Source organism: Calonectris borealis, chromosome Z (genome assembly GCF_964195595.1).
Source record: "Calonectris borealis chromosome Z, bCalBor7.hap1.2, whole genome shotgun sequence".
NCBI lineage: Eukaryota > Metazoa > Chordata > Aves > Procellariiformes > Procellariidae > Calonectris > Calonectris borealis.
This window is the reverse complement of record NC_134352.1, coordinates 74,839,547-74,864,965: the sequence shown is the minus strand read 5'-3', so window position 1 is coordinate 74,864,965 and position 25,419 is coordinate 74,839,547. Positions and strand designations below refer to the sequence as shown.

Below are 25,419 nucleotides of genomic sequence, written 5' to 3'. Positions count from 1 at the left end.
TAGATCTAATACAGCAGAACCCTCACTTGCTAGTTACTTTTATATAGCAACACTGATAGAAGGTCTGGATTTGCTGTGATATATCAGCCCAAAGATGATAGAGAATTAAGAGCAATTAAGAAACAAATACTGAATTCTCTTTTGTAGAACACTTGGCTCGTGTCCTTTTTCATTTCCAGCTATTGGCCTTTTCTAGTAAAAAAGCGTTGAGGCTTTTTTTGTAAAAAAATAAATTGAAAGTAGAAAGCTTCATTTATTTTTTGCACGTTAACAGTATCAAGAAAATACAACACTTTGATATAATGCTATCTATTTTGACAGGTAATAACTTCACATGACTTAAGATTGCAAGACATTTTATTTTCTACATAAAGATATTTGTGGAGTAAGTCATGCATTAAGAAACTTAATAAGGTATCTGTAGCAATTATTGTCAGAGGAATACATTTTCAGGAAAATGCAGCCTATTTCCATGTAAGATATACAGCATGTAAAAGGTATATATAGAGGAAGCACATAAAAGGTTCCCTATAAGCCTTGCTTTTCATCACACTGATATAATTTAAAAACAAAAATTAATTGTAACTCATGTGTATATTAGCAGAAGAAAAAAAAAATGCTGATCTCCAGCATCTGTACTACTAACCAACACACACCTACACACATTAACGCTGCTGCTATTCCAGCTCTCTTTAGGGTGCTGAACACGGAAAACTCTCTTCCTAGAGGCAAAAAACATCTTAAATTTTTTAGCTTTAGTTTTCTGAAGAGTGGTATTTTGATATAGACTTAAGATCAGAACTAAACCCGTTTTTGTCTCTATCCAACTACAAGCTTCCTCAGAAATTACAACTTCTAAAACATATTTCTTGCAGGTTTTTTTTCATTTAAAGAAGTGATTTTGAGGCTAGCTTAGTACAACATTTAAGGTACCCTTAAAATATTTTTTAAAATACAAATATCTTGAACTAAAAAACCCCTCTAATTAAGACTTATTTCTTGAATTCTGACTTTTAAGAACATTTGAACATTTTAGCATGAAGGAAAATATATTTCTTGAGACCTAACTGCCAGCTTTCTCAAAGTTTCATAGATTATTCTATTAGTAGCAGAATAGCAAAAAATACACTTTTGCAGTTTTTCGTTCAGGGATATGAAGATTGAAACAAATATGACCTAACTACAAAACCTGAAAGAACCACTATAATCTACTGCTTCTTCAGATCCTAACCTAGGAAGAGGCACTACTGAATAACTGGTCAGATGAAGTTTCAGGTGTATTAATGGAACCTGGGCAGAGCAAAGTAAAAACAAAATAACAATAATTAAAAAAAAAAAAATCAAGTGAGGTTTTTTCCTCCTAAACACACTTGACAATAAACAGCATAAAGTGGTAAAATGAAATATCACACTACCGTATGTTGTACTTTAGAAGTGACTTTACTTCTGTTCTTCTAGAGCCTGTCACTCACTATGGGCATAAAATTTTAATGAAGACTGAATATCTCTTTTTTGAACTTTAATGAAAATTATTATTTCCTATTATTACAATTTTGTGAACAGAACATTGTAACGCAATTCACTAAGAATCCAAACAAAGGCCTGAAGGCATGCAAATGTGCAATCCTCTCTTGAATTCTGTTAAATTTCAGCAGTTCCCAGTAACATATTCTATGGTTTAACTACAGAAGGCCTAAAAAAGACAGTTCTTTGTAGCAATTTTGAGTTTCCCTTCCTCTTCCTTGTTTCTAAAAACATTCTTGCGTCTTTCCATTACAAACAAAAAATACTGATTGCTACTAGAGAGCTAAACCATATACTATCAATAACTCACCTCAAATACGAATATCCTCATGTATTCAATACACCCTTACTGCTTTGTTAATCTTCACATTTAATCTCATGACCTGATTTAAATCCAATCAAATGCTACGTTTTCCTTACTGTATGTCACAACATGACCGCAAGTGTCTGTAACAGTGATGCAATATATGTTCTGTATCTACCCACCTTTACTCAGCTGCACAGAGCAGACAGCTCATTGCATATTCTGCTTTCTTCATTATCAAAACATTAATTTTATTCAAGTCTAGTCAACAAACATGTTCACAATGATAACATGCAAGATAAAAAGAACTGAGCTTGAGATGTTACATCTGCCTGAAAAAGTACAACTACTACCATTTCCCCTGTCAAAATCACAGAAATCACAGAACGGCTGAGGTTGGAAGGGACCTCTGGAGGTCATCTGGGGGTCCAATCCCACTCAAGCAGGGCCACCTACAGCTAGTCACCCAGGACCATGTCCAGACAGCTTCTGAGTATCTCCAAGGATGGAGACTCCACAAATTCCCTGGGCAACCCGTGCCAGGGCTCAGTCACCCTCACAAGTAAAAAAGTGTTTCCTGATGTTCAGAGGGAACCTCCTGTGTTTCTGTTTGTGCCCATTGCCCCTGGTCCTGTCACTGGGCACCACCTAGAAAAGCCTGCCTCTGTCCTCTTTGCACCCTTCCTTCAGGTATTTATACACATTAAGAAGATCCCCCCTCAACCTTCTCTTCTCTAGGCTAGGCAGTCCCAGCTCTCTCAGCCTTTCCTCATAGAAGAGATGCTCCAGTCCCTTCATCATCTTTGCGGCCCTTTGTCGGATTCTCTCCAGTATGTCCATGTCTCTCTTGTACTGGGGAGCCCAGAACCGGACACAGGACTCCAGGCGTGGCCTCACCAGTGCTGAGTCAGAGGGGAAGGATCACCTCCCTCGACCTGCTGGCAGTACTTTTTCTAATGCGGCCCAGGATGCCATTTGCCTTCTTTGCCGCAAGGGCGCATTGCTGGCTCACGTTCAACTTGGGTGTCCACCAGGACCCCCAGGTCCTTTTCTGCCAAGCTGCTTTCCAGCTGGGTGGCCCCCAGCATATATTGGTGCATGGGTTGTTCCTCCCTGGGTACAAAACTTTGCACTTCCCCTTGTCGAACTTCATGAGATTCCTGTCAGCCCATTTCTCCAGCCCACTGAGGTCCCTCTGGATGGCAGCTCAATCCTCTGGCATATCAGCCACTCCTCCCAGTTTTGTGTCATCAGGAAACTTGCAAAGGGTACCCTCTGCCTCATCACCCAGATCATTAATGAAGATGTTAAACAGAAAAAATGCTAAAATTGGCAAGTTCCCTATAAAAGGAAAGAAACTTTAATAGTATGGAAAATTATATTCAATTCTTAAAAACATTCTGTATTTCCTGTCTTAAGCTACTACTTTGCTTTTCTAGTACCAATAATGCAACTACACGTTAACCTACCATTGTTGCATTTTAGTAGCAGACAACATTTTACACATAATTTAACACCCCAGAGTTAAGCCTACAATCATTTGAGGTTACACCTACAAAGGACAAAACTATACCATTAACAGAAAAGTTTCCCCAAGTGCTCGGTTTCTAAAGGCATAAGCCTGCTGCAAATTTCAACTAGTTGGCAGACTTCCCTCCTGAAGATGACAAAAGCTCCTCTGATTAGTTAGGCACCTTTCCTCCCCAATTACCACCACCTCCTCTGTCTCCCCATCATTAGTCAACTGCAATACTGCACACAGCCCACGATAACAAACCCAGAGTCCTTATTGCCTTTCTAATGTTACCATACCTTCTTTGAGAGTGGGACCTCACTGACTTGAAAATAAGTCTATCAAAATCTTTTTATAAACAGCAGTAGCTTACTGGAGGCTTCCTGTGTACATTAAGTAAGTTAGAACAGCATGTTTAGGATAGCACTTAAGACTGGTGATTGGTTGAACAAAAGAGAATCAGCACCATGCAGCTCTATCATATTCAGTGAAGTCTCTTTTGCTAAAGATGCAGTTGCTTTAAGATGTGATGCAACTCAAGGTAGCATGGGCATAAAATTCACAGAAAGAAAGCATTTGGAGTTTTCATACTATGGTATAGGTACCTTCATTCTATGATAAAACTATGATTACTTTCATTCCCCGTGCATTTTAGAATGGGGTGCATATAACACAATACTGTAAGATGAATAAATGTTTTCCTTAAGGTAAGCTTAAGTCTAATAGTACATTTTCACTTCAGAAGAAGCTGTAAGTCCTACTCAGTATTGTCCTTATCTTCCTGTTGTCTGCCAGTACAAGTCTGAATTATGTTTAGCGATACTTTAAGCTTGGGCTAGTAGGCCTGTGTGAATTAAGCCCTAATGTCTCTGAAAGACTGAACACTTTTGAAACCAGTATCTAGTTGAAGAAGAGGTAACTGGGGCAGACACTGAAGACTATAGTTAATTAGAAGTACTAGCAAATGTGAAAAAAACACTCCACCCCCAAACAATTTTCAACAGCCAACTTACCCATCCACAGCATTTCACCTTCCTTTGCTGTTCTGCACCAGCCTCAAATATCCTGTAACATCATGCACTCCACCTGAATTCCAAACCATCTATAATTGCAAGAGTTCACTTCCATATAGCTGCCTAGAAGACTGCATCTTAACCTAAACTCACAGGCACTGTGGTCTGCTCTGGACCTGAGCTGCTAAAATTGCCTTTACCTGTGAAGGCTTGCCACACTTAGTAATATTCACGCTACTTGAAGGCAATTCAAAGCTAACAAATCACTCCTAACTACCCAAGAATCTCCCATCTGTGTCCTGACTCATTAGAGCAGGGACATGGTATGAATATCACTAAGATGATACTCAGACACTTAAAGATTCTTTATCTTCTTAACAGAAACCAAAATCTTAACACAAGGTTAATTAAATGAGACTACCACATTTGCACACTTCTCTGTCCAAACATTTCTCAATGACCTTATCTCTCCACTAGCATCTCCACATTTCTATCGGCCAACTTTAGAATAAAAGCATAACTGTGCCTTTCTCCACTGAATCACCACTGAATCAAGAATGTTAATATTTTTTACACATGAAAGCGAAGCCAATATTAGGTTGTTCGTTTCAAACTGAACAGACACACAGTGCTTCAGGTGACCTACAGAGCACACACACACAAAGAAAGAGGACTAGTATCACCCAAATCCATGTTTATTTCAGGTTCCTAAATAGATGGATTAATACAGTGTCCTGGTTTCGGCTGGGATAGAGTTAAATTTTTTCCTAGTGCTGTGTTTTGGATTTAGTAGAAGAATGTTGATAACACACTGATGTTTTCAGTTGTTGCTAAGTACCCTGCTAGTCAAGGACATTCAGCTTACACGCTCCACCAAGCACTGGGAGGGAGCATAGCCGGGACAGTTGGCCCAGCTGGCCAACGGTGTATTCCATACCATGTGACATCATGCTCAGTATATGAAGTAGGCGTGTTCCAGGAAGTAGGAATCACTACTTGGTTATCGGTCAGCGGTTGGTGAGCGATTGCATTGTGCATCACTCACTTTGCGTATTCCATTATTATTATTATTATTGTTGTTATTGTTGTTGTTGTTGTTGTTATTATTATCTTTATTTCTTTTTCTGTTCTATTAAACTTTTATCTCAACCCACGAATTTATTTTTTTTTTCCCCTCCCGATTCTCCCCGCCATCCCCCTGCGGGGGAGGGGGGGGAGTGAGCGAGCAGCTGCGTGGTGTTTGGCCGGGTTAAACCCCAACAGTCCTTTTTGGTGCCCAACATGGGGCACAAAGGGTTGAGATAACGACACATCTGACTCGAATGTGTTAAAACAAATTTGTTATAAGCATTCATTATATGAGTTTTCTGGTCACAATGTTGGTTCATTTGCTCTCAGAGTTTTTGGATCTGTTCTTGGAGTTTTGGTATGTTGCACCTTACTGGTTGTATATACTGCTGATTATCAGTATTTATGTGGGGCTTATCATCTCTGAGAAATGGATTAAGGTCATCGCTTCGCTATACTGTGTAACACTGGCCTATGTTATGATAAAATTATTGGTCAGGATACTGTACTCAGCACTGTCATCATTCCTGTTCTTCAGGAGCTATCTCTTGGAAACTATTAATAATTACACTTTCTACCTCTTTTCCTCAGAAAGCCAATTTACAGTGGAGACAGCTTCCTTTACCTTCCCCTTCTCCTCCAGGCTGATTGCAATAGCTCTTGAGGATTTTGAACACCCTTGGGATGTTCAAACCAGCATGTTCCTATTGCTATGTCTCCTGAATGTGTTCCAGGCTGTGTTTAAGGTTAAACAACTAGTTAAGAACACCACCCAGAGATCTGCCCCGAGGCTGGATAGTTATGAGTGGCAGGGTGCGTGGGATAGCACGGGCAAGTACCTAGGACAGTGGTCACCTGCAATGTTTTGGAGCTTCACTCCTGAACAAATGCAGAATCCTGAAAAACTAGTAAAATATTTGGAAAACGTATGCTGTCACCCTGGCAATTCCAGAGAGACCCAGATTACTGCAATGTGCTGGGGCCTGGCCCTTGCGTACCGAGCCCTTTTCAACACTATTCAGAACCCTCAAGGGGGAGAGAAGGTCTCTGGAGCTGATGACAAAACATCGGGCACTGCAGCTACTCCAATCCCCGCGACGAGCACTGCGGCTGAACCAGAGGCCCAACCCCCCACACCCTACTGATACGCTAGTATCAGTTGCCCCTCTACATAAAAGGAAATCTTGGAAGTGAAAGTCAGGATGTTTAGAAAGGGATGATGGAAAAGCAGGGCTACCACGAGGAGGGGAGGAGGACGAGGAAGAACTCATAAACGAGATGGAAACCACCCGATCCCTATCCCTAAGTGAGCTGCAAGATATGTGAAAATATTTCAGCCGTGGTCCAGGTGAACATATTATACCTGGCTGCTCCGATGCTGGGATAATGGGGCCAGTAGCCTGGAATTAGAGGGGAAAGAAGCCAAACAGCTCGGATCCCTTTCCAGGGAAGGGGGCATTGACAAAGCGATGGGAAAAAGGGCACAAGCCCTCAGCCTCTGGAGGTGAGTCTGCTCACTGCTGTCACGCGTGAAGGAAAGGTATCCCTTCAAGGAAGATGCTTTATATCGCCCAGGCAAATGGACCACTACGGAGAGAGGTATCCAGTACTTGAGATGGATGGTGTTGGAGGTGGTTTATAGTGACCTGGACAAGAAGCAAGTACCCAAAGATCCAGATGAAGTCCAGTGCACGCAACCCATGTGGCACAAGCTGCTACAGAGTGCACCAGTGTCGCACGCCAATTTGTTGGCAGTACTGTGCTGGAAAGAAGCAGCAGCACCAACAGTGGATGACGTGGTTGGCAGACTCCAGGAATACGAAGAAACTGTCTCCTCCTCCCTTGTCTCGGCTGTGGAGAAACTGTCCCAGAAGATCCAACAACTCGAAGAGGGTATGTCCTATTCTCCACCTGTACAGACCAGTATCTCAGCCATTAGGAGTCAGTGTTTTTCTGCTTGAGAGAGAGGATATAGAAGGTACACACCGTGGGGCTCCCTGTGGTTTTACCTGCGTGACCACTGGACAGGACATGAAGAAGTGGGATGGAAAACCTACTTGACCCTAGAGGCACGGGTATGTGAGTTGCAAGGAAAAACAATCACACAATGGGGTTCTCCCAGGACAATTGCTGCTCCAGTTTTCAGGAAAACCCTGTCCCATGACGGTCCAGTTTCCAGTGAACAGTTCCCCAGACAGAGTAGAAGGGCTGATCTTCCTTTGGATTGTAATGAAGAAATTCTGGACTCACGTTTGCAAAAAGTGAGGAACGGATACTATGACCAGAACTAGAAGGGCCCTGCCTCCAGCCAGGTGGAGGAAAGGAACAACCAGGTTTACTGGACTGTGTGGATTCGATGGCCTGGCACATCACACCCACAGGAGTGTAAGGCTCTAGTAGACACCGGTGCACAGTGTACCCTGATGCCATCAAGCTAGAAAGGGGCAGAACCCATTCATATTTCTGGAGTGACAAGAAGATCCCAAGAGTTAACTGTACTGGAGGCCGAAGTGAGCCTAACTGGGAACGAGTAGCAGAAGCACCCCATTGTGACTGGCCCAGAGGCTCTGTGCATCTTTGGCAGAGACTACCTCAGGAGAGGGTATTTCAAGGACCCAAAAGGGTCCGGGAGACAGAGGAAATTAAACTGTTGTCTACCTTGCCCAGTCTCTCGGTGGACCCTTCTGTTGGGTGGGCTTTTGGTGTAGCTGCCTTGGAAATGGAGGAAATTAAACTGCTGTTTACCTTGCCCAGTGTCTCGGAGGACCCTTCTGTCGTGGCGTTGCTGAGGGTTGAAGAACAGCAGGTACCAATCGCTACCACAACAGTGCACCGGCAGCAATACTGCACCAACTGAGACTCCCTGATTCCCATCCGTGAGCTGATTCGTCGACTGGAGAGCCAAGGAGTGATCAGCAAGACCTGCTCACCCTTTAACAGTCCCATATGGCCAATGCAAAAGTCCAATGGAGAGTGGAGACTAACAGCAGAATAACGCGGCCTGAACGAAGTCACGCCGCCACTGAGTGCTGCCGTGCCGGACATGCTGGAACTCCAACACGAACTGGAGTCAAAGGCAGCCAAGCGGTACGCCACCACTGACATCGCTAATGCGTTCTTCTCAATCCCTTTGCCGGCAGAGTGCAGGCCACAGTTTGCTTTCACTTGGAGGGGTGTCCGGTACACCTGGAACCGACTGCCCCAGCGGTGGAAACATAGCCCTACCATTTCCCATGGACTGATCCACACTGCATTGGTGCAGGGTGAGGCTCCAGAACACCTGCAGTACATTGATGACATCATCGTGTGGGGCAACACGAAAGAAGTAGTTTTTGAGGAACGGAAGAAAATAGTCCAAATCCTTCTGAAGGCCAGTTTTGCCATAAAACAAAGTACTGTCGAGGGACCCGCACAGGAGATCCAGTTTTTAGGAATAAAATGGCAAGATGGACGTCGTCAGATCCCAATGGATAACAGCCAAGTCCCCACCAACTAGCAAAAGGGAAACACAAGCTTTCTTAGGTGTTGTGGGCTTTTGGAGAATGCATATTCCAGATTACAGCCTGACTGTAAGTCCTCTCTATCAAGTGACTTGGAAGAAGAACAATTTCAAATGGGGTCGTGAGCAACAACAAGCCTTTGAACAAATTAAATGAGAGATAGTTCATGCAGTAGCCCTTGGGCCAGTTCGGGCAGGACAAGATGTAAAGAATGTGCTCTACACTGCAGCCGGGGAGAACACCCTACCTGGAGTCTCTGGCAGAAAGCACCAGGGGAAATTCAAGGTCGACCCTTAGGGTTTTGGAGTCAGGGATACAGAGGATCTGAGGCTACACTTCAACTGAGAAGGAGATCTTGGCAGCATATGAAGGGGTTCAAGCTGCTTCGGAAGTGGCTGGATCTGAAGCACAGCTCCTCCTGGCACCCCGACTGCCGGTGCTGGGCTGGATGTTCAAAGTGAGGGTCCCCTCTACACATCATGCAACCGATGCTACATGGAGTAAGTGGGTCGCGCTGATCACACAACGGGCCCAAACAGAAAACCCCAGTCACCCAGGAATCTTGGAAGTGATCACGAACTGGCCAGAAGGCATAGATTTCGGAATATCCCCAGAGGAGGAGGTGACGCGTGCTGAAGAGGCCGCACTGTATAACAAACTACCAGAAAACGAGAAGCAATATGCCCTGTTCACTGATGGGTCCTGTCGCCTTGTGGGAAAGCATCGGAGGTGGAAAGCTGCTGTATGGAGTCCTATACGCCAAGTTGCAGAAACTGTTGAAGCAGAAGGTGAGTTGAGCCAGTTTGCAGAGGTGAAAGCCATCCAACTGGCCTTGGACATTGCTGAATGAGAAAAATGGCCAGTACTTTATCTCTATACTGACTCATGGATGGTGGCAAATGCCCTGTGGGAGTCGTTGCAGCAGTGGAAGCAGAACAACTGGCAGCGCAGAGGTAAACCCATCTGAGCCGCCGCACTGTGGCAAGATATCACTGCCCGGGTAGAGAACCTGGTTGTAAAAGTATGTCACGTACATGCTCAGTACCCAAGGGTCAGGCCGCTGAAGAACGTCAAAACAACCAGCAGATGGACCAGGCTGCTAAGATTGAAGTGGCTCAGGTGGATCTGGACTGGCAACATAAGGATGAATTATTTATAGCTCAGTGGGCCCACGACACCTGAGGCCATCAAGGAAGAGAGGCAACATATAGATGGGCTTGTGATCATGAGGTGGACTTAAGCATGGACGCTATTGCACAGATTATCCATGAATGTGAAACATGTGCTGCCATCAAGCGAGCCAAGCGAGTCAAGCTTCTTCAGTATGGAGGACGATGGTTGAAATACAAATATGGGGAGGCCTGGCAGATTGATTATATCACACTCCCACAAACCTGCTACGGCAAGCACTCTGTGCTCACAGTGGTGGAAGCAACCACCGGACGGTTGGAAATGTATCCCGTGCCCCACGCCACTGCCCGGAACACCATCCTGGGCCTTGAAAAACAAGTATTACGGCAACATGGCACCCCAGAAAGAATTGACTCAGACAACGGGACTCATTTCCAAAACACCCTCACAGACACCTGGGCCAAAGAGCACGGCATTGAGTGGGTCTATCACATCCCCTACCATGCACCAGCCTCCGGGAAAATCGAACGGTACAGTGGACTGCTAAAGACTACACTGAGAGCAATGGGTGGTGGGACATTCAAGCATTGGGATACACATTTAGCAAAAGCCACCTGGTTAGTCAATACCAGGGGATCTTTCAGTCGAGCTGGCCCTGCCGAATCAAAACTCTTACGTACTGTAGATGGAGATAAAGTCCCTGTCGTGCACATAAGAAATATGCTGGGGAAGACAGTCTGGGTTACTTCTGCCTCTGGCAAGGGAAAACCCATTCGTGGGATTGCTTTTGCTCAAGAACCTGGATGTACTTGGTGGGCAATGTGAAAGAATGGGGAAGTCCAGTGTGTACCTCAAGGGGATTTGATTTTGGGTGAAAATAGCCAATGAACTGGATTGTATGATGTTAATTACTATATAATACTGTATGTTATCACTTCTATGGTTGCTATCAATGGTATAGCAGTAAAAATCACGCAGATTAATGAAGAATGAACTCCGATGAAACTAAGCAAAGTGCAACTATGATAGAACCGGACGAGCGCAGCAATAACAGAATCAGAACTGGCTTCAGGATGCAACAATCCAACACCACGCACCATCTCTCTTGCCCTGAAAGACTGTTATGACAGATGGAGCCCAAAGTCATGGACTAAATGAACTCAATGGACATTTTAGAGGGAGGGCCCATAGACTAAGGGAATGATATCTCTGTGTGTGTGTGTGTGTGTGTGTATTGAAAAGAAAGGTAGTGGTGATTAATTGGAATGTATTAGAAAATGTGAGACCTAAGCATGATGTAAATGGTATATAATAGGGGGTGGATACTGTCCTAGTTTCAGCTGGGATAGAGTTAAATTTTTTCCTAGTGCTGTGTTTTGGATTTAGTAGAAGAATGTTGATAACACACTGATGTTTTCAGTTGTTGCTAAGTACCCTGCTAGTCAAGGACATTCAGCTTACACGCTCTACCAAGCGCCGGGAGGGAGCACAGCCTGGAGAGCTGGCCCAGCTGGCCAATGGGGAATTTCATACCATGTGACGTCATGCTCAGTATATGAATGGTAGGCGTGTTCCACGAAGTAGCGATCACTATTTGGTTATTGGTCAGCGGGTGGTGAGCAATTGCATTGTGCATCACTCACTTTGTGTATTCCTCTCCCCCCCGCCCCGTTCTATTAAACTGTCTTTATCTCAATCCACGAATTTTTTTTTTTCCCCCTCTCCTGTTCTCCCCCGCCTCCCCCTGCGCGGGTGGCGGGGGGGAATGAGCAAGCAGCTGCATGGTGTTTGGCTGCCTGCCAGGTTAAACCACAACATACAGTTACTTAAATACGTAACAGATGAAGTTTGCATTGCATGCAGGTTTATAACCTTAGGCCGTAATACCACCACTAGCAGAAAGCACAAATTGTAAAGGTACTGCAATATTCAGAGAAATTTCCTGTATTGATATTTGCATAATCTAATGCTTCTCTCATTAAGTCATGGTATTATTACTGGGTAGTGCACACAAAGAATTTTGAATGAGCAGGGCAGCAGGAAATTTTATGCAGTGACAACACTGAAAGGAACAAGAATGCTACTAATCCATTATTTACAGGTTTAAAGGGCACTTAGCTCTTTTGCTGCCTTTGATTAAATATGAAATGAGTCAAGATTTCAAGTGTGTTTTATGAAAACTAGTATTTATGAACTAATAAAGACAGACATCTATTCCCTTTCTTATCTAGTCGATTCAGGGAACTATACTGCTTACACTGTTACAACAGAAAATACATTATCAACTCCTGCACACACGCTCATGAATTTCCCAAATCCAAGATCTAACACCTAAGCAGCTACCAATCTAGCATTTATAACTGCTTCAAATATCAGTATTTAATGTTAAGACTATATTCCTTGGACAAATTTTAATTTATCCTTCATGTGAAGGATGAGAGACTATTTAAATGATCCACCATGGCCCACATAAACGAGAATCACAGGAAGACACGGTGATTTCTATGCCAATAATAGCTTCATCGTCTTTTCAGTTGTTGATTTAAAGAAGCTACTTCTGTGAATCCAATAGTTCTAATATGTTGTCCCTTCACTGCTATTAATGCAAATTAGAATATTGTCATTTTGAGAAACTGGAATTCCAACAGGGTTTATACCGGTCTCCAACAAGTCTAGAATTAAATACAAAAAACTTTTATCATAAGCACCTTTCAAATATCAGCTAGTTAGTACAGTAGATTTTCTCCCTTGAGTCCTCAGAGTGGGACGACCACGACTGTGGGAACAATGATTTTCCATTTGTAGACACTGAAATTGTAAGGGACCAGTTGTTTTGGCTGAATGTTCTTAAGTTTATGGGGCCTGATGGGACTCTTCCCAGAGTACTGAAGGAGCTAGCGGATGTTACAGCAAGGACCCCTCTCGATCATCTACCAAAGGTCTTGGGAGTCTGGGGAGGTCCCTGCTGACTGGAAGCTAGCCAATGTTACTCCAACTTACAAGAAGGGCATGAGGGAAGACCCAGGAAATTACAGACCTGTTAGTCTAATCTCAGTTCCTGGAAAAATTATGGAGAAGATCATATTCTGAGCTACTGAAAGGCATTTAAAGAACAATGCAATCATCAAGCACAGTCAACATGGGTTTACAAAGGGAAAGTCTTGTTTAACTAATTTGATATCCTTCTACAATAAGGTCACCCACCTAGTGGATGAAGGGAAGGTGGTGGATGTAGTTCTGGATTTTAGTAAGGCTTTTGATACTGTGCCTCACAGCATCCTTCTGGACAAGCCGTCCAACTGTGGGATGAGCAGGTTCACAGTGCGCTGGGTGAAGAACTGGCTGAATGGCAGGGCTCAAAGGCTTGTAGTGAATGGGGCTACATCTGGCTGGCGGCCCGTCAGCAGCGGTGTTCCTCAGGGCTCAGTTCTAGGGCCAGTTCTGTTCTGTATTTTTATCAATTACCTGGATGCAGGAGTTGAACGCACTATTAGCAAGTTTGCTGATGATCCAAACTGGGAGGTGCTGTTGACTCTCTTGAGGGACAAGAGGCCTTGCAGAGGGATCTAGATAGATCGGAGCACTGGGCAACCATTAACAGCATGAAATTTAACAAGTCCAAATGCTGGATTCTGCACCTAGGATGGAGTAACGCTGGGCACAAGTATAAACTGTGAGAAGAGTGGCTGGAGAGCAGCCCTGCAGAAAGGGATCGGGGGGTGCTGGTCAGCAGCAGGCTCCGTGTGAGTCAGCCGCGTGCCCTGGCAGCCAGGAGCGCAAACCGCATCCTGGGGAGCATCAAACACAGCATAACCAGCCCGTCAGAAGAGGCGATTATCCCACTGCACTCAGCGTTGGTACGGCATCACCTTGTGTACTGTGTGCAGTTCTGGACCCCACAATTTAAGAAGGATGTGAAGGTCCTTGAATGCGTCCAGAGGAGGGCAACAAAGCTGGTGAAAGGGCTAGAAGGCATGTCCTATGAGGAGTGGCTGAGGACTTTGGGCTTGTCTAGTTTGGAGAAAAGGAGGCTGAGGGGCGACCTCATTGCTCCCTACAGCTTCCTGAGGAGGGGAAGTGGAGAGGGAGGTGCTGGTCTCTTCTCCCTGGTATCCAGTGATAGGACGTGTGGAAATGGTTCAAAGCTGCACAGGGGAGGTACAGACTGGACATTAGGAAGCATTTCTTTACCGAGAGGGTGGTCAAACCCTGGAACAGGCTTCCTAGAGAGGTGGTCGATGCCCCAAGACTGTCAGTGCTTAAGATGCATTTGGACAATGTGCTTTATAACTTGCTTTAACTTTTGGTCAGCCCTGAAGCGGTCAGGCAGTTGGACTAGATGATCACCGTAGGTCCCTTCCAACTGAAATATTCTATTCTATTCTTTGAAATTGATCAGAAACTATTTAGACTGTTCTTTCTGATGCAAAGTTAGGGTTTTTTTTAAATGCATGTCTCCAGCTGAAGATTTAACAGTTTCATACTTTGAGATATTCCAAGAAAGGTGTGCATCTTAAAAAGAATTGCACAGATTTTTTGCACTTACCTGAAGTAAGTGCTGAAATCAACAAGATTCTATATATTATCATTAGGGAGCATTGATGGAGATTCCTTTAAAGTTCTCCCAATACATCAGAATTTTTTACAGCCATTTTGTCAAGAGAGAACCCCCAGAAATGTGACCAATAATGTGTTTATTATGAAAATTTCTGTTACTTGCTATAAAAACTACAGCATCAGGACTTCTAAATGGCATATATCAAAGAACGAAGGACTTCAATTTCAAGTGTCTGACTTGTCCTCCTAAAACAACTTGCTATTTTGAGCAACTTTTTTAAAATCCATGGATTAGTCCTGTGGCTAGAAATTTTTTTTTGGTAGATTTATGAGGCTCACCTATGTATCAACTATGCAGATAAACATCCATTTATTTCTCTATTATCCTGGTTTCTAAGAAAGCAAGAATTTTCAAATTCAAATTTCAACTTCAAATACTGGTAACAATCTTACAGAACTTGTTGCAATATTAAATCTTTTACTATCTTCCCCTGCCACCACCATCTCTTTCTCAAATATACTGGAGTGGAATATACATCTTGTAGTGCTCTGTAAACAAGATACTAAGGACCTGCCAAGTCTGCCTCATGAAGGTAAGCTCCCTTTTAGACATTTTAAGTGACTCCTGTGTTTTGTGCTCAAAATATTAAATTCATTCTAATGAAAGGGTTGCTTTAACACTGATTGCTGTGTCTCTTCACTTTCAGATGTGGTAAATATACAAACCATTTATAGGATGTAGAGTCTTTTACTGATAACAAATGAAACAGTATCCTGCACTGGTGATAACAAAGGAAAAAGCTTCTTGCGATCAGTTTTTCCATTTTCTCAAGAACACATTTAGGATTAACTATGAAAACAAGTTTTGAACTTGAACGTTATTCCAATTATATGTTTTTACATTCCAATTCAAAAGGAAATTTCAAACGTGTTGTTCAGGTTCGTAAGTCTAGAGACCACCTCAGCTCCACAAGAAAAGGAATAATAATTTTTAAAATTCATGTCCACTTCAAAACTGCAGACATATGGATCTCACTTTATTATTCACTTAGAGATGATTTGTTTACTTACAAAAAAAGGATAAAAAAAGAAAATCCTGTTTAGAAACTCCTTCATACCCCATGACAACTCACTTTCAAATTTCACTGTAACTGTCAAGTAAAACATAAACATACTGTGAGCACCTAATCGTAAAAGAACTAGAAGATGAGCTAAGTTTAATCCTCTCCTTTAACTATTAAGCATTGGAGTAAATGAAATTTAATGTACTTTATGTCCATTTCTAGGAAAAAATAGATAGAAAGACTACATTCCAAGATCTCCATAAAACTGTGTATTCCTGAAACTACATCAGGTATGCAATTTTTATTAGCTAGTTAACAGTAGCACACATTTGCATTCATTTGTTAATAGCCCCTTATATATTTGCTTTATTCTTCTGTTTTTCCCATTAGCCAAGACTTAGGAGTCAAGGACGGTCTTTATTACAGATTTATGAAACCAGTAACATAGATTCAAATGTGGACTTTAAGGTGCTACTCCAATACAAGCCAAAAATGTGAAGATATTCCTTATTGTATCTGTTTTTTGCCAAATTAAGTAACCTGATTCCAGAAAACGTGAGACAATAGATGCTACCAAGTATTTTTTAACACTCTGATACACAATTTGGACAGGCAAAGCCTACAAAGATACAAAGACTTATGGCAGTGTGTCTATACAAACGTAAGGCCCCTGAGCTCCACTAGACGACCTGCTCCTGGTCTTAGATATCGAAGTAGCAAATCTCTTCAAAAGGTGCCTGGCCCTGAAAGTACTTTCTCTACTTTCTTAGAGACATTAATTATAACATTGCTTCAATGGAATGAAGTCCCCTGTATTTTCTGCTGTGCTTCAGCTCTTTCCTTATCCATCCAGCCTCCCATAGGTTGGGTACTAACCTATGTCAAAAAGGACTCTGTTCTCCCACACTGACATAAGTGAGGGCAAAGCCTTGGGGAGCAAACCCCATCTTCTCTGAAGCTGATGGAGGAGAAGGGCCCCGGGGGCAGCAGACGGTAACTCACTGGTGATGCTGACTGCAAGTGGCCATTTTAATTTAAGGGCCTTGAGACCTGATGCTGCCGCTGATTCTCCTCCTCCCCTGTGGTGCCCAGCTCCACCTCCCCACCCTCACACCACTGAGGATACAGCGAGGCCCTTACCAGGAGGATAAGAAAACACACCCGCGGGCGGGGCAGACAAGCAGAAGGGTTCCAGGCACAACCATCCCGGAGGAGCGGGGTGCAGAAGGGGCCCCGGCACGGGGCGGGGATGGGAGCAGTCCCGAGCCCTCACCCCGAAGGGGCGGGGAGCTCCCGGTCAGGGACAGGGGACCGGAGGCGAAGAGGGGAGAGGGGGGCTGCGGGCCCGGACAGAGGGAGGGGCGGGGCAGAGCGGGGAGGGGTCGCGGTGATTACCTATACTGGGCAGCAGCCCCGCTATGGGTGAATCCAAAGTAGTTGCCGGTGGCCATTTTGGCATCTTCTCCCAGCCGGCTGGGCACTGTGGCGACGATAACCAAGAGGCGGCGGCGGCGGCGGCGGCGGTCGGGGCCATGACAGGAGGCCCGGCAGGAGGAGGGGGGGAGGAGGAGGCGGAGGAGGAGGGGGAGGAAGAGAAGGGGACCGACAGACAAGGGACAGAAAGAGCGCGCGAGCGCCAGGTCAGACACGGCGCCTCGGGACCCCCCCCCCCTCCCGCCCCGCTCCCCCGCCCCGCGCGCGGGCCGCATCCCCTCCCCCGCCGCCTCCCCGCGCGCGCGGACACACGTACACACCGAGCGCCGTTACTTACCATAGGTGAACGAAACTACCGGGCATATGGGAATCATGAGTCCGAGCTGGCAGCGACAGCGGTGGTTAAACTCTCAACTCTCACCCCCCCCTCCCTCCTCCTCCTCCTCCTCCTCCTCCTCCTCACCGCCGCGCTCGCTCCCTTCCCCCCACCCACCCACCTACGGCGACAACGGCGGAGTGCGGCCGGGCCGGCGCCGTGCGCACGCGCGGGATGTGCGAGGGGCCGCTGGGAGTTGTAGTCCGGCCCGTGGCCGCGCCCCCTACCGCCGCCCGCAGAAGAGCGCGCTGGGTGCCGCGGGAGCAGCCGCCGCGCTTGAGGCGCGGGTACCCAAGTGCGCATGCGCGGGATGTGCAAGGGCTCTTGGGAGCTGTAGTCCTCTTCCCTTAGGCCCAAGCGCGATGGCGAGGCGCTCTCAGGGGAGCGCTGCATGTAGCGCTCGCCTGTCCTCCCTCCGTTATCCCCTGTTCCACAGCCACACCACACCCCTACCCGCGGACTCATTGCAACGACAGGGTCGGTTTCTCATTCTTGCCTGCAAAGGCACAACACAGAGCAGTAGGTAGCTCCAGTAACAGAAGGCCAGGTGAAGCGGGTCTCCCCGGCCCGTGCCACCCACTGGTGTTTGTCCCCACGCACATACTGCATGCGTCAGTACCGGCTTTCCCACGCAAGCACATGGTCGGCTGAAGCCTGGCCCACACAGCAGGTACCTAGTTAGCACTCTTGCAATGGAGCTAGAAGGCGGCAGCTGCAGTTACCGCACGCGTGCGGAGTTCACAGCAAGACCTCGGACTTGTCTAAACTTTAAACCAGTTTTAGATTCACCTGTGCCCCCAGCTGCACCACCACAACTGCACATGTGAAGAGCAACGTCGCTGTCATCCAACTAAAGCCATATGCACATCGTCTGACTTTTCCCCAAGGTGCCACAGCTGATATGTCCACAAATCAATTCTGCCTAGTTCCTATGTGCTTATCGTACACGTGAGGTAAAGCCTCACCCATACAGGGCCCATTCAGCTGGAGTTTCTACGCATTAGCAGTCCATCAGACTGCTCCTAAAAACTGTTGGGCGGAACATTACAGTCAGTGCGGTAACCTCCTGTTCAAGTGACTGAATTTCCTTCTGTTTCCCGTGACCCTGTGTGCTGGTTTTGACAGGGATAGAGTTAATTTTCTTCACAGTAGCTGGTATGGGGCTATGTTTCAGATTTGTGCTGGAAACAGTGTTGATAACACAGGGATGTTTTCGTTACTGCTGAGCAGTGCTGAGACAGAGTCAAGGCCTTTTCTGCTCCTCACCCCACCCCAGCAGCGAGTAGGCTGGGGGTGCACAAGAAGCTGGGAGGAGACACAGCTGGGACAGCTGACCCCAACTGACCAAAGGGACATTCCATACCATATGACGTCATGCTCAGCATATAAAGCTGGGGGAAGAAGGGGGGGGGGGACTTTCAGAGTGATGGCGTTTGTCTTCCCAAGTAACCGTTATGCGTGATGGAGCCCTGCTTTCCTGGGGATGGCTGAACACCTGCCTGCCGATGGGAAGTGGTGAATGAATTCCTTGTTTTGCTTTGCTTGTGTGCATGGCTTTTGCTTTACCTATTAAATTGTATTTATCTCAACCTACGAGTCTTCTCACTTTTACTCTTCCGATTCTCCTCCCCATCCCACCATGGGGGAGTGAGTGAGCGGCTGTGCGGTGTTTAGTTGCTGGCTGGGGTTAAACCACAACAGTCCTTTCTGGCGCCCAATGAGGGGCACAAAGAGTTCGAGATGACAGGTTTGTTTGGAATGTGCTAGATAGAATTTATAGCTGTTATTGCTGTTTAGATATTGATTGGCAGGCTCCTGTGCTTGCCATGGGGCTTGCTTGCCTCACTGTATATTAGAGCCTAGTGCTCGTTAGTGGCTGCTCTTTGCTCTCGCTGCTCGCTGCACTGCTGTGCTGCTGATCACCTCACTGTGCTGTGCCTGGGGACGTTCTGACAACAGCAATGGGGATGCGCCTGGGCTGGCAGATGGCCAGGGCATCGCTGCTGCTGCTGTGCTGCTGTGCTGGACGGGCTGGAACTCCAGTGTGAACTCGAGTCGAAGGGACTGTGACCTGTGGATGAGTCCACGTGGGAGCAGGACACCCTGAAGCGTCTGTGGCCGTGGATGAGTCCACACCAGAGCAGGTACACCTCGAAGTGTCTGTGGCCATGGTTATGTCTGTGCTGCAGCAGGTATACCTCTGAAGGGATTGTGGCCCAAGGATAAGTCCACACTGGAGAAGGTACACCTCAAAGCATCTGTGGCTGTGGATAAGTCCATGCTGCAGCAGGTATACCTTGAAGCATCAGCGGCTGTGCATGAAGTCATGCAGGAGCACCTCAAAGCGTGTGGCCATGGATAAGCCCACGGCAGAGCAGGGACTGCAGCCATGGGTAAGGACATGCTGGAGCAGGTTTACTTCTGAAGGGACTGTGGCTGTGGGTAAGGCCACGCTCGAGCAGGTGTATCTCTGAAGGCATTGCTTATAAAAACAAAAGCCCTAATCATGATGTTATCTACATGTCTCTCAGGAGAGAGCTCTATACAAATCTTCTACAGAAGAACTTGCAGAGCATGACTTCTGCCATGAGAATCTCAATGGACTCAGGATGTATAAAGAGAGATATCTATACTCTCCCCTCCTCATTTTTATTAAAAATTTTTCATAATTGGATCACTGGATGATGGTACTTGGACAAAAAGGAAATGGAAGTTTTCTTTGTTCCACTGTCTTTCAAGTTTATAAACTTTCCAATACACTGATAAATATATAGTATTCAATACACATTTCATTAAAATATAAGCATCTATATAAACATGCAGACATTCACACACCTTTTAATACTGTAGAACTAAACTTATATTTTGCAAGTGGGTAGACCTGCAATTGTCTATCGTTTCTTCATTGATGAGGTAAACCTGGAATATTTACCCTCTTTTCAAGCTTTGGCTCCACAAGCTGAGGAAAAAAAAAGCTTTCTTATTCACAATATAGATTTCTGTCTTAGGTTTCATAATTTCTTTCGTCCAAGTAATTTCTATAGTTCTAATTCAAATATTCCACCCCGTATCTTGTAATTTCAGCCCTGCATATGTCTGAGCCCATTTAGCAGCCCAATTCAGCTGCAATTTCAGCAGAAGTTTCAGATTACTTTTCTGGGTGAATGTTGCATATTGAATCTTCAGTGCACATATCACTTTAAAAAGATTACAACAAAACAAGATTGCATCTCTGCAAGATGTGTATCAGATTTGCTTCAAAATGAAACAGTAATAAATTCAGATTAGATCCTTTAGGGCATTTTGAGCTTTACTGATTTCTGTATCCTTAACTGGAAGGAAAATAAATGGATTGATAAAGTGCAAATCATGTGGGCGAGGGAGAAAGGCAGAAAGGCTTTAGTGAAACATTCAAAACTGCAACATTAAAAACTCCACCACCCAAACCCAAGCATAATATGAAATTATGCAAGTGTTAATGCAAAGTCAAATTACACATCATATTACACACTTACTAAGTGTGACAGAAAAAAAAATCAAGAAGATTTCTCATTTTCTTGGGAAAAAAACCCAGTGGTATTATACACGTCTTTCCCTCAGCAGTTTCCTAATAAGAACCTGATGCTTCCTGGTGACTTTGTGCACCATTACATAACATCTATTTATGTTACTACTAGCTCGCAGGATCAGATTCATAGTCTATACTTAAAAAACCTCAGTGGGTTATAAAACAAGATTGCATCTCTGCAAGATCTTTATCAGATTTGCTTCAAAATGAAACAGTAATAAATTCCGATTAGATCCTTTAGGGCATTTTGAGCTTTACTGATTTCTGTATCCTTAACTGGAAGGAAAATAAATGGATTGATAAAGTGCAAATCATGTGGGAGAGGGAGAAAGGCAGTAAAGCTTTAGTGAAACATTCAAAACATTTTTTTAAATAGGAAAAAGAAACTTCTCCATCTCTGTTCCTACTAAGATTACAGAAGCATAGCCAAGAATTTCCAAAACGAAAACATACACTGGAACGCAAAACTTTTGGGATTAAATAGTACAGCTACTCTATTTGTGCAAAGTTCAACGCATCTAAAAATATCACAGATGAAAATGGCAAGCTAGCATTCAGAAAAACAAATCTTTGACCTTCTTTTGATCTATATGAAAGGACATCTCCAAAATATGATGAGAAGAAGAAAGCACCATATAACATGAAGTGTCATCAATCCTACTATTTTACTTTAATGTCCAAGACGCACATTGCTGCTGCTACAACAGGACTGCAAAACTGTAGTTGAAACACAGTGGAGAAAACTCTAAATCTTTTGCACCTTCTCTGTCAACCACTAAAAGTGAGCAAATATAGACCTTTTTTTTTTTTTTGGTAGCAGATGGAGGTAAGATTTCTCAGAGGCAACCTTCCAGTTCATTTAAAAACAGCCTCTCGGCCGGCCATTGTGTGTGTGACCACCAGAGGGCAGGGCAGGTGTAGCAGAGGATTACAGCTTTCCTACACAGTGGAGTACAGACCACGTTAACAAAAGCTGCGCTTTTATTTCCTGAAAAGGGAATTTAATACTTAGTACTCTCTTTATAAAAGCCCTGGATAGGAGGAGGTTTTAAAATCAGTATAAGGAGTCCATGCTCTCTTCTCACCTGGAAATTATTTCAGATAGCTTCACAAAGATAAGACGTTCATCAGTTTATCAACCTTCTTATTTTAAATTGAAATTACATTTTTTAAGCAGTGAAGACAAAGACCAGATGTTTTGACCAAGGTTTTAAGAGATTAAAGCAAAAAAGTGTTATCTTTTAACAGCAAGTTTTAGACGTTAAAGTTTTAGACAGCGACCATAACAACAGAAGTGTTAATAAAATCAATAGAAGTAATTCATTAAATCATAAATGGAAGTTATCAGTGTTTAGAATTAATTACACATGATATGCACATGAGAAACAAACCAGTTACAGTACACAAGCAAAAATACCGTCTGGCAGTATCCCTTACTCTTTCTTTCCTGACACTTCAATAAAGCTAGTGTCTATATTATAGGCTAACCTTCCCTTCCTCAGCCAATTTCCTCATCCACCTTTCAAACTAGTAAGTATTGAATACTAAAACTTTAAAGAGCTGTCCCTCATTCTGCTTGGCCCAAAATGTGTTTCCTATCAGCTCTACTATTTGTAACTAGAGGAGTCAATAATTGCAGTTAGCAATTGCTACTGTGATCAGAAGCATGAGCCTGTATTTTTCAGCCTTCCTGTTCAAATCTGCATGCTAAAATCTCTTTTTGAAGAAAAACCTAATGCTTCAACATTCTTCTCAGCCAAAGATATGTGTGATATGAAATGAGACAATCAAGCAGTAACTAGAAGAATTTAAGCCCTTTTAAGGCTGCTACAGAAGGAAAGTGTCTGATGAGGGAACAAACCCATTACAAAAATCTATTTTAAGAATCCAGAAAGTGAACTATACCCCTTGGGGAGGGATAGATGACTCACTCAGAAGGTAATAGCAGAAATTTACCTTGGAAAAATTAAGGTTCCTTCCCCATTTTTCTAAAGCCAGCATCTTTTCTTAGTATCTTCCTTCTTCTTTTTAAATAGAATAAAACATAATAAGGGTAGTTTACCAAAACGCTCAAACAGCCACTATACTCAACAACCAGAATAATTCTTAAAGAAACCTATCATTACTGAAAAACAGAATATGAAATCCCCAGTTGTAGCAAACACTCTCTTCCCCTCACTGACCTGTTATTTTGGAATTCAGCTGTAAAAATAAACTTGATGCTTGCTTTGGAGGAAATGCTGCAGGTAGGAGAAGTTAACTCATTAAGATCCAGCAGAAAAATATCTTTCTTTTAGTCATTTTGATTTATTTCAAGGCTGAAGGACTTGATTAAAAGTGCATAAAGAATTCTTGATTTGAATATGATGCTTCTAAAATCTTAGCATTCTTTGTGTGCCAGGTGTTGACCTATAAGAAAGCAAAGCAGATAGGGATTACAAAGACCTGAACTGCTGTTACTATTCTAATATGAAAAGTTAGTAAAGGCTGTGAACAGAATGGCTATGTTTTTTCCAATTGATATTTCACACGTGGAGTCTATCTTTTGTGGAGTAAGTATTTTCTTTTTTTTTTTTTGTTGGAGTTAAGCATTAAGTATTAAAAGATCATCTGTTCATCTTCCACAATTATACGGCTTGACAAGCCTGATATTTGTGCAGTGGTGATAATTTCTATATTTGCATGCATGTGGTTTACTGTGCTTTGATTCTGTATAAACAACCATAGTTTTATTTTCCAAAGGTCAGGCATGTAGTAAGAACTGTATATTTTTCTGTTTTTCTTTTTGTTTTGCAAGATATATAACAACATTATGAAACAGCCAATTTCCAAGAATTAGTTAAAAGAGTGCACTTCTAATTTCTGGTATTAACTTCCTGTTTTCCTGCTATTAAAAAGTGAAAAATTGGCTCTCATACTGAGAGCCAGTTGGCCTCAATTCATGGTGAGGCTGTATAGACCTCATGGATCCTTTCTAAAAACCTCTTCGCCCGCCTTCTGTAAGTATTTTTTTCAGAATCACTGCTTAGGACTTGCAGCTGCTCATGCTGACTTTGTGGGATTATCCCCTCTTGAAACATGTTGTTTATCCTTTTGGCCCATGTTAATGAACAGGGATCTTTGGAATTTAAAAAAGCCCAAGACTTTTGATTTTAAACACTTTATTAATAGGTGTTTGTTCTTGAAACTACAGAGGCCAATCAGCCACCACCCACTCCACCTGTACCAACAACAGCTTTATCTGGAAGCTAGGATTGCGACGAGTGTCCACTTCCTATTTGATAGTTTGCTTCCACTTTTTACGAAAAGCTTGCATTGTCAGGGTAGCTAAAGCACAGGTCTAGAGGTAATAGCAATGAGAAAAGGACTAAACTGAACTGATAACGGGTATCTGAAGCACTGGCATCCTGCCATGTGTACAGCACATGACCCATCAGTGCAAACAGTGATAAGCAAAAGTAACAGGCTGTGTTAGTTGTATTGCCAATGATAATATTTTAATGTTAATAAATCTCATCGTAAACTGAAAGTGCAGGCTCAAATAGGTAACACAATACGAAACCACTCGTGCTCTGACAGCACGCTTGGCCTAATGCAGTTTGCAAAGGCTACTAAATCTCTTCTCCTTCCACAAAGTTGGGGGCAGAGGACCCTTTCCCCACCTGCCCTCCGAATCAGTGTCACTTTGGTTTATCTCAGCAGCCATCGCATACGTGTTTAGATGAACTCAGCCTACAGCCCCTCTTCAGTCCCGACACAGGAGACGGCACCAGCGGGGCTCTTCGGATGCAGCCTGTTCTGCTGTGAGCACGCTACAGGCACAGGCAAGGTTGTCAAATTATGTTTTCAACGTGGTTTTTTTTTTTTTTTGCTTGGAGGGCCATTAAAAAGGAGGTGTTTAAAACAGGAGGCGGGATTGCTTCAACCTTCAGTCCGCAGCGCTTCAGCCCTGAGCTAGGCCAAAGGTGACTGCCGTGACGGGGGCCCCGGCGCTCACCGCGCCCCCGCCGCAAGGCCCCGCAGGAAGAACAGGAAGCCCCAGTCACCCGGTGGAAGAAAGGGGAACCGGCCCTTTCCTCAACAGCGCCGCGGCCGCCACCCGGCGCTGCGGTTTCGGTATGCAAAGCCGCCGCAGTGGCACTGCCTCGCGGCCGGCGGCTGGTGAAAGCCCGGCCCCGGCGGCGCCTCCCCTCAGCGGGGCCGCAGCCCCGAGCGGTACCGGCTCCAGGCTGGGCCGCGGGGCGGGCAGGGCCCTGCCGTCATCCCCACGGGTTTCCCTCCGGAGGGCGCGTTTCGGCTCCCTCAGTGCCTGGTTGACGTGAGGAGGCGGAGGCCGGCCCGACAGGAGGGGTTCACTGCCGCCCGCC

The 25,419-nt window shown here is 44.4% G+C and overlaps 1 protein-coding gene and 1 long non-coding RNA gene across 6 annotated transcripts in view; both read right to left on the bottom strand.

Moving 5' to 3' along the window:
- Positions 1-17,630, bottom strand: part of ZFR (zinc finger RNA binding protein) — a 51,658-nt gene extending 34,028 nt beyond the window's left edge. For all 3 annotated transcript variants that reach the window (XR_012670899.1, XM_075136894.1, XM_075136896.1), the window contains exons 1-2: positions 17,446-17,630; positions 17,070-17,154 (exon numbers count right to left, since the gene is read on the bottom strand). Coding sequence is in view for 2 of the 3 variants with exons in the window: in XM_075136894.1 (XP_074992995.1) it covers positions 17,070-17,154; positions 17,446-17,482 (122 nt within the window). In the remaining variant the exon portion in view is untranslated. The remainder of the gene's footprint in view (positions 1-17,069; positions 17,155-17,445) is intronic.
- A 2,485-nt stretch (positions 17,631-20,115) lies between these two features.
- LOC142075674 (uncharacterized) lies at positions 20,116-25,381 on the bottom strand. 3 transcript variants are annotated; one of them, XR_012670982.1, is made up of 4 exons: positions 24,715-25,381; positions 23,236-23,461; positions 23,009-23,076; positions 20,116-20,443 (listed from the first exon to the last, which is right to left on the bottom strand). It is a non-coding gene; the product is annotated as an uncharacterized LOC142075674 (long non-coding RNA). The 3 variants fall into 3 exon arrangements; XR_012670983.1 differs by having other exon boundaries at positions 23,009-23,073; XR_012670981.1 differs by having other exon boundaries at positions 23,009-23,461.
- Positions 25,382-25,419: the final 38 nt, after the last annotated feature.